Source organism: Aphelocoma coerulescens (genome assembly GCF_041296385.1).
Source record: "Aphelocoma coerulescens isolate FSJ_1873_10779 chromosome Z unlocalized genomic scaffold, UR_Acoe_1.0 ChrZ, whole genome shotgun sequence".
NCBI classification, from domain to species: Eukaryota; Metazoa; Chordata; class Aves; order Passeriformes; family Corvidae; genus Aphelocoma; species Aphelocoma coerulescens.
This window is the reverse complement of record NW_027184085.1, coordinates 52,008,776-52,018,118: the sequence shown is the minus strand read 5'-3', so window position 1 is coordinate 52,018,118 and position 9,343 is coordinate 52,008,776. Positions and strand designations below refer to the sequence as shown.

The 9,343-nt window shown below is 42.5% G+C and overlaps 1 protein-coding gene across 1 annotated transcript; it reads right to left on the bottom strand.

Annotated features, from left to right (window-relative positions):
• Positions 1-5,764: 5,764 nt before the first annotated feature.
• Positions 5,765-7,170, bottom strand: LOC138103152 (tumor suppressor candidate gene 1 protein-like). The gene is made up of 2 exons (XM_069001202.1): positions 6,547-7,170; positions 5,765-6,403 (listed from the first exon to the last, which is right to left on the bottom strand). The coding sequence occupies exon 1, from the start codon at positions 7,168-7,170 to the stop codon at positions 6,607-6,609; it is 564 nt and encodes a 187-aa protein (XP_068857303.1). The 3' UTR covers positions 5,765-6,403; positions 6,547-6,606.
• Positions 7,171-9,343: the final 2,173 nt, after the last annotated feature.

Genomic DNA, 9,343 nt, shown 5'->3' with positions numbered 1-9,343 from the left:
GTGGAGAACAAATAAAAGGAACAAATTGCAGAAGAGCAGTAAGAATGGCACCTACACTACCGGGTCATAGAGACCCCACCCATATGCCTGTGTGCACTTAACTCAGGCTGCTTAGGCCAGGAGACAAAGCCTTGATAATTTACTGGGGTGGAATGGAAACAATACTTACAGCCAGCTCATATACGGCACAAAAAAACTATATAAAAGTTAGTAAATGTTAGCCAACCTGAAAACACTGGAGAAGCAGACTTGTAAGATGGTATTTTCTGCCCTACGTCTCACCCAAGAATTCATGTAAGGACTGAGTGGAGACAGAAAAAATGTTGTATGTGTTTTGGGGCTAGGCTGCCAGATGCATGTATCTCAGTCCTTATGACTTTTTCCTTATGAAAGGATGAATGTGAAGGAGTAAACCTAATTTTGATTTAATTTTTGGAAATAAACACATTTCCCTTTCCTGTAAGAGCTTGTATGCAACTTTGATGCACCACTGCAAGATTTTCCTTTACCATTTTTGTGGAGTCTAGCATTTTTATTAGCATCCTTTACATGGCAATCTTCAGTGCAACAAGGGCTTCTTGCCCATATGGTCAGCAGTGCTCCTGTCTGTTCTTTAACCAGATTTATTCAGTCTCTTTCCAGCCACTGTTATAGTCTCTTAAGTGGCAGGTAATAGATCTTGCAAGATTCTTCATTTTGCCCTAAGCAGCAGCTACTGAGGAAACAGAGAAACATCCGCTGAGGGCACAAAAGCTTCTTCAGCTAAAAGCTGAAATAAAACTCTTTCAGGCAAAACACAAACAAAAGCTTCTCTGGTACCAAAACAAGGCTAGCAACAACATTGACTGACACGTGAAGCCCTCTTCTTCATCCCCTGTTCTCCAAGCCAAAGACTACTGAAATTTATCCAAGCACATCTACACATATCCAGGAGATCAGCAGCTTTTCATGCACACTCCTCCAATTGTTAGTGCCTTTTTCAGCACTGGAATACAAGACTCAGGGTCACATTTGACTTTTACACTGGTTTTGCAGCTGCTTCTTTCACAATAAACAGAGACTTTTAAAAAGTAAAATAGGCAAAATCTTTCTCTGACAAATGAAGAGAGTCTTTTGGGTCTGCTTTAGGTAGTAAAAAATTTACCTTTAAATTTTTGAGCACCTGTGGTGTTTTTAGTGCCTTATTTTAGATTTTATGTGCCTGAGCCCTACAGTAAATCCAGTCACTCATGTTTACCATGCAAAGTAATACAGTACTTAACAGTTGCTGAAGTGATAGTTCTTGCATCACTAAAAAAAATTAAATGCAAGGACAACAAAAATCTTCCACAGGACTTCTTTGAAAACTTCTGCTTTTTTTTGCATCTTACTTACGGACTTTTAAAGTGTTTGGCAAAACATTTCAAGTATACTGCTCTGATTTTAAATGATTTTACAGTATCCACCCCGAACCATTTCTTCCTCACCAGTGAAGTGCAGCAAAACTCCCTCAAAGTGTAAAAGCAAGGTAAGATTTTTGACAATTAAAAAAAAAATAATAAAAATCCATCACTTCTGAAGGAAAAGAAATAATAAAATTCAAAATTACAGGTCATAGAACCTCAGCTGGGATTGAGGCTTTCTGCAGCTAAGCAGAATGGTTTGACTATCTTCAAGATGAGGAAACAATTAACAAACACCCACAGAAATGATTCTGACCACAGCATAGAAAAACTATTGCAAACTTAATAAGGAAGAAAAAAGCCAGACACAGCTAAGTATTTACAATTCAGGAACAAACACAGTTATTTCAGTAGCCCATATAATTTCTGTAGGCAGTCATCTCTTTGCAACCTCCTCACCTCTGGGTATGCCCTGAGCACTTACACACTAATCAGGATTAGACTGGGTCAGGCACTTAGAAGTGAGTTTGTCAAAGCACAGCACCTGGATGCTGCTGGCTGATTGTAGCTCATTCCCCTATTATGAACCAATACTACACAGGGTGCTTAAGAGTTGTACTAATCTAGGTGATAAATTGCAAACAACTATGGGAAGCACCTGAGGTCATTGAAAATTCTGCAGCATTTATACAATGGACATGCTCAGTCTTCTGGCCCTCACAAATTTCCACATGAAATAAATTAACCTTAATGAGCACCACTGCTAATAATCTCAGCAGGGGCTAAGGATTGTTTGTAGAGCAGCTCTCCAAAGCTTGCCCTCACTTCAAAGACATGTCAGTGCATGACACAGTTGAATTTTTCCTCAGTGCAAATCTTTTACTCTATCCAAATTTGCATTCAATATTTTTATTCATTAAAAATACATCAATATACATGAATATAGTAATTCCATTAGCTGCTGTTTGATGGTCACATCTTTCCACAGTAATTATCTCTCTGAAAATGTTCTCTCTCTCTCTGGATTATCCAACTGATTTGGCATTTTCCCAGATTTATAACAGTCCCTCCTATATAGCTATATCTAAATAGCCTCTTTATGTTCTCTAAATGTAATGCCTTTTATCTTCTTTTCTGCTACAACCACATTCTGACTGCACAAAGACTCTTGGCAGCACAAAGAGCAAACAACTGGCCTTGAAAGTCATGAAATAATACCAGTGGCAAGCTTTTTTAGAAAGAGCTTTATAATTAGATGCTGCTATTATTCTCTGAATGATAGAGGGTTTTATTTTGGAAGTGATGTGGCAGTAAGGGCTATTTGGATATTTTACTGAATGATGTTTCAAGGGCAGCTACACCTAAACTTCCCAATATTACAATGCAGATACCAGTTATCACTTAAAAATATACAGGAAAGATCTTACTAATTTGTGAACACTAAAAATGCAGCTTTAAATCCCTACTTTAAATCACATGCACATTAGGAACAGAGGACTTTCTATACATCTTGCAAATATCTTTACTGAACTGAACAAACACAAAAGGGGATACTGAACACAGTGAGATAGATGGAGAGGGAAGAGTAACAGATTACTGCCTTGATAGGAAAGTAGCCAAATTAAACTATTCTGAATGGCGTTAGTTTATCATACAAAGACATTTAATTTATTTCATTATTCACTGTGGGCAGCTACAGCACTGTGAGGCCCTAGCACATTCAAGGAGATGAGCACAGTGGACAAAGAACTCCTTCAGAGTGCAATATTTAATGAAACTTAAATTCGGTCTCAAAAGAGCGATAGAATGTATATGAAATACAGCACTGACACTGAGCCATTCTGTTCATATGCATGTTTTAAAGTAATTCAAGAATCAAATTCACACATGGCCCCAGAAGTCTTAAATGCATTTTTAGTATAGCTTCCACACATGTAACTTTTTTAACTATACATTTCATCATAATTTCTTAATATGATGTACAGGACAGAAGCGTAACAAAAGTCTACAGCTAAGACTGAACACTTTCTTAAGGAATAAAAGAAAATAGTTCTGTTGTGGTTTTTCATTTCATTGTTAGCAATGAAGTGAATGACTACAACATTTTTGCTTCTGTTTGCCTATGTGAATTTATGTATGTCAAAGAAAGTTGCGAAGTACTGATATTTTAAGCACTGCAAAGTAATGAGAAGATGTTATTGCCTAACACATATTTAATATACTGCTATGTTTCTATGTGTTCATGTGGGGAAAGAAACAAACAATACTGAACAAAACACCCAAACCCCAAATCCAAACCTATATTCAATCCATTTTCTAATAAAAAAACTTACCTGTATACAAAATCACTCCCATATAAAATTCTAATTCAGTGTAAACCAAAATACTATGCAGAAGTCAATTATAAGCAAAACCACTTCAAACAGGAAAAGAATCCACCTGTATTAAATTTGCTGTTAGCAAAAAAAAAAAAGTTTTCCTTTTTTCAGGTAACTATGCAGAGAGATAGGTACTTAAAATCTACAATCAGAAACATGACAAAAACCATGACTTTGAAATTCACAATTTTGAAAATTTCAGTATACAACTCAAATTATTTTGAAGCAAAGAACAGAAATTATAAAACAAAAGGACAACAGGATAGCACAGTTCTGGGTCCTTCTTTTTCAGTATATTGTACCAGTTCTGTTCTCTCATGCACTCTCTACCAAATCCAGCAAAGCAGCATTCACTCAGGCCAGAGGAAGAAAGGCTCAACACTGCAAGACACTGAAACATGGAGACACTACCGCAACAACTAAAACAAAGGAAAAATACTTATCCTAGTCCAGAAGGTGATAAAGAGAATTACAGACAAAATTTGGGAGTAAGAAGTGAGGTCTGGACCTTCAAGATTTGACTGCTTATTGAACACAAAGCAGAACAACAGAAAATAAAACAGACCTTAACCAAAAGTTGAGTAAGGTAAAAGCTCTTCACACAGCTGTAGTACGACCTCTCCCAGCACTTCAGATGTGTAGATGCTGTAGTGTGTCAGGCAATTCCAAACTCTGTGTTTTCTACCAACCATCAACTCTAAGGATTTTGGCTGAACGTGCCATTGGTATCAAGCTACTGATTATTAGAACTAATCCATAGACAAATCCAGATGGGATGCTTGAACAGTTATAGCCCAAAAAATACACTTTTTCTGTAAGTCTCAGTATGTGTAACTTCCTATAGACAAGGATCATGCAAGTGTGCCATGAAGGAAAGCCCTTGCTTGCAAACCATTATGTGGGGGACACTGTAGTGAAGTACTACTTTTTGCACCATCTCACTAAAGGAATTTCCTAAATTTGTATTTTGTTCTCAAAACCAAATTTACAATAACCAGATCAGATAACTGGTTAAATAGTTAAATGAAACTTTTGCAGCTTGACATGAATCAAGGAATTATTTCCTGCAGTCCACATGGAAGCAGCAATTTGAATAAATATTGTAAATCTTTTCTCTGGCTTTTTATATTAATTTGAATCCTACTGAAATATTTTTCTCTCTGTAACCTGCAGGTTTCCTTATCTATCAAGATTTGTATAAAAGTAAAGAATCCTTTATACAAGCTTCCAAAGAACTTAGTACTCTAGCAGAAGTCCATTTAATGCAAGTGTCACAGAAGTTTAGTTAAAAAGAATTGCATATCCTATCAGAAAAGCCCAGAATCTCTCCTCTTTTCTATGTGCCAATACCTGCAACTTTTGAAAAGGATGCCTGACACAGTTACATTTTTCTAGCATTGTATCTTAACAGAGTCCTATCTTGTCCTACTTCGACAGAATCTGTTCATCTCTTGGGTATTCGTACTTTACTGGAAACTACTATTAAGGCAAGACAATCCTGATGGTATCGTAGGTACTGTAGTTCTTGAGCACTTAGCTAGTATTTTCTGACAATACTTAAAACTACAAAACAAAAACCACAACCAGACATCACCACCCACACTTTTTCATTAAGGAGATATTGACCGTACTGTACCAAATTGTTTTTCCATTTGGAGAATGCACTTGAGCCTGCAGATCCACATATTTAACAAGCACTACAGTCATTTATGATCAGAGGGTTATGCTGACATAATGTGAAGAAACAGCTCTTTTCAGTATAGTCTCAAAGATACTTGGAGAAAATAATGGAATTTCACCTTTTCACATTGGTTTCAACTTGAGCTGAAACAGATCTTGGCTTCTAAAGCTTTAAGAAACCAATCTCAAACCTGAAGGCACTAGACAGCCTATAACTGACATAAAAAAATAAGGAAATATTACAAAACCAACATGTCAGTTCTTCAAAAGGGTTTATTTCAACCAGCAAATTTTCTAGTGAAACACAGCTCTGAAAAATAACTAATTTCCTTCCAAACAGTAGATAATTAAGGTACAGTAAAAAAACCCAACAATTCTTTGGGCTTTGAGAAGGCATACTGCAATGACCTGAAGGGCGCTTCACCTACCATTTCAAAAAAACTCCCTGTTAAAAATTCACACTGACGACAATCATTTGGTGTATCGTAATTTTATTGATTAGCTGCAATTTTGTGTGAAAATGTGAAATTCAAATCAGTATTCATGTGATGGTAAACAAAGTCCATCATTAAAAATACAAATAGTGTTCTGCAGTTAAGTGTCCAAGGCAATTCATAGTTCAAATGATCATCAATTTTTACTGGAGCACTGACAAAAGCTTTCAAGCTTCCTCCACTCCACTCCTCTGCCTAACATACACAGACTACTAAGAACTAGTCAGTCTCCGTGGCTCTTGAAGCCTACACGACAGTCGCTAACTCAAGAAAAAAAGGTGATCCACAGCTGGTCCCCAAAGGAAGCACAGTTCAGTGCTGTGGGATGACACGAGATCAAGTGTTCTGTTCACCACGCTTTTCTCCATGACAACAGCCGCTTTGAGAGATTCCTCTCGTCTTCCAAGCGTCCGTTTCCCACATGAACCTGGTTCTCCTCGATCACCGTCAGCGCTTCCTGGGTATACATCTGGGAAAAGGATTAAAAAACCTTAACTCCTTCCCCACCCTTTCCGTGGGAAGGGCCCGTTTCGAGCGAGGGAGCTGAGGAGAGCCCCCTCGCACCGCAGGACGGTCAGAGCCGAGAGCAAGGAGGGGGTGACCCGCCCCTACCCCGTGGCGGCGGGGAGGGCCCGCAGCGCCGGCCGGCGCCGCCCCCTCCACCGGGGCCGCCTACACGGCCGGCACCAGGCTCTTCTTATCCAGCGGCTGCTCGTCCTCCTCCAGCAGCAGCTCGTCCAACTCCCCGTCCTCGGCTGCCGAGGCCTCGGGCCCGCCGGCGGCCCGGCAGCGCCGCAGGTGCCGCAAGGCCCGGCGGTGCTTCTCCTGCAGCCGCCCGAGCTGGGCGCGCAGGGCCTCCGCCTCCTCGCCCGGGTCGGCGGGGGGCTTCTCAGGGCCGGGCCCCAGCAGGGCCTGCCGGAAGAGGCAGCGGTTCTCGCGGCGCAGGCGGCGATTCTCCAGCCGCAGCCGCGCGTTCTCCTGGCGCAGCCGCGCGTTGTGCCACTCGCGCTCCTCCCGCTGCCGCAGCGCCTCGCTGTGGCTGGCCGCCAGGTCCGCGTACCGCTCCGCCAGCTGCTGCGGCGACCCCCGCGACTCGCCCCGCCAGCCCTGCCGCCCGCCGCCCGCCTCCGCGGCCCCGCCGCGCCCGCCGCTCCCGGCGGCGGCCCCGAGAGCCGCACGCCCCCCCCGCGCCGCGCCGCTGTCCCAGCGCCCGCCCACCGCGCGCATGCGCCTCATCCGTGCCGCGCCCGCCGCCGCCCGCCCGCAGCCGCCGCGAGCCGAGGGAGGGCGTCCTGTCTATGCAAATTAGGGGCGGGGCCTGAGCCGGGGGGCGGGGCCGGGCGGGGCGGCCCCAGCGCGTGCCCCTGCTGTGAGCGCGGGCGGCCGGCAGGGGGCGGGGGGCGCTGCGCTCGCGCGCGTGCCCGCGGCCCGGAACTGCGGGGGGGCCTCGCCTGGAGCGGCCCCGGGACTGCGGCCGCCGCCGGGACACTGCTCCCGGCGCTCCGGGCCGGTCAGAGCCGCCTCCAGCCTGGCCTTGAATGCTTCCACGTGAGGGGCACCCACACCTTCTTCAGGCAACTTGTGCCAGTGCCTCGCAGTAAAGAGTTTTTTGTTTAGGTCTGGGCTAAACTTGCCCTGTTTCAGCTTAGGGCCATTTTCTCTTGCCTTGTCACTACATGCCCTTGTGAGAAGTGCCTGCAATCTTCTTGTAAGGCCCATCTGAAGGGTGCTGTAAGGTCTCCCTGGAGCTTTCTCTTCTCCAGGTTGAACAGCCCCAGCTGTTGTCTCAGTCCAGGAGAGGTGCTCCAGCCCTGGGATTAACCTAGTGGCCCTCCTCTGGACTTGTTCCAGCAGCTCAAGGTCATTCATGTGTTGGGGGCCCCAGAGGTGGGCACAGCTGGACAGAGGGGCTTGCGCTACTGTGGAATACAACAGCGCAGGCTGATCCCTGCCCAACAAGGTGCGATTTAGGTTTCAGGTGTGGTTGCACAGTCGTGTGATACTCATGTGGGCCTTTTTACCATTACTTAAAAGCAGTGACTGCAGCACAAAGGAAAGGTGATGTTGACTCAGAAGCACTTGTTAAATGAACCTGGTCATACAAATGTTGTTCACTGTATCCTAGTGTTGCCGGGTTGTTGGGATTTAAGGGGTAAGACATGTAGACTAGAAGAATGTGTGACTAGTTTTGACAGCTCATAGATGATATGGCTTAAAGTAACAAGATTGTTTGGTATAAACTTACATATAAGTAGTTTTTAGTAGAAGAGAAATAGGATGTAAAAACTCTATATTGATGGCATTTTGCAGTGTGTGGTGAAGTCAATATTCTGAAAGTCTCTTCAATTCTCTTTTTCTGCCCTCCATTACATAACACATGTTGGTATCTGCAGATAGGCAGTCATTTTGAGATTACCATGATTGTACACTACGTATCACTCTGGGCTTCTGTGTATATTTTACTCTTCAGGTTGTAAACTGTGATGAGAACCATGCTTTGCTTTATGATTCAACATTTGATTAACTACCAATTGAGTCTTGAGTATGGACCCTGAAGTTCAACAAATAATGCATGCCAGTAGTTGTAATCATTATTTTCAAAACCTTTTCAGTTCTAAATGATAGCTGTTTATTTAAAACATTTAGAAAAGCAACAGCAAAGCACTGCAGAACAGAAATAATCTTAGTTTTACTGTTCTTTTGCTGTGACTGCTAACCAACAGAAATGAACAAGTATTTCTTGTATTAAGCCATTTTCCAAGGAGAGATTGACTAGGGCGTTATAGAAGTTCCACATCATGTGTTACTGGACTAGTTTCGCATTTTATTTGCATGTTCATGAAAGAAATATGTTAATGCCTGTGTATGAGTCACTTATTAATGTTGCTGCTTTATGAATCTGTGGATATACCTACCCATAAAACTTTACTTTGAACTGTAGGCCAAGTCCAAAAGAGTGCTGAAACTCTTCCATTTTTGTGGAAGCGGGCTTTACACTCCACAGAAACAGTGCAGAGGGTAATGTAGAGCTTGAGCTTTTGATGACCAGTAAGTTAAATGACAGTCATCATTAACAGCACCTTCACTTTGATCCGAGTTCCTCAAGTTTTGCAGTGAATGCTGTGTCATGGGTCTCAATTTTGTTTATTCACCGGTTTTAGTTTTTTCATGTGCTTTTATTTGATGCTGGAAAATACATGCATGTATACCTGCACAAGGAGTGATAGTCTGTATTCTTAAAAAAAACAAATGGCGTATTAGAAGGGTATTTACTGAGTTTCAGATTCCTTGGACAATGTTTAAACACCAAGTTGATGTTCATAGGTTAAAGGCAATGACAAAAAGCAGGGGTTGGGGAAAGATGATAAATCAATACAGACAAACTTTCATTGCAAGATAGGTTCACACA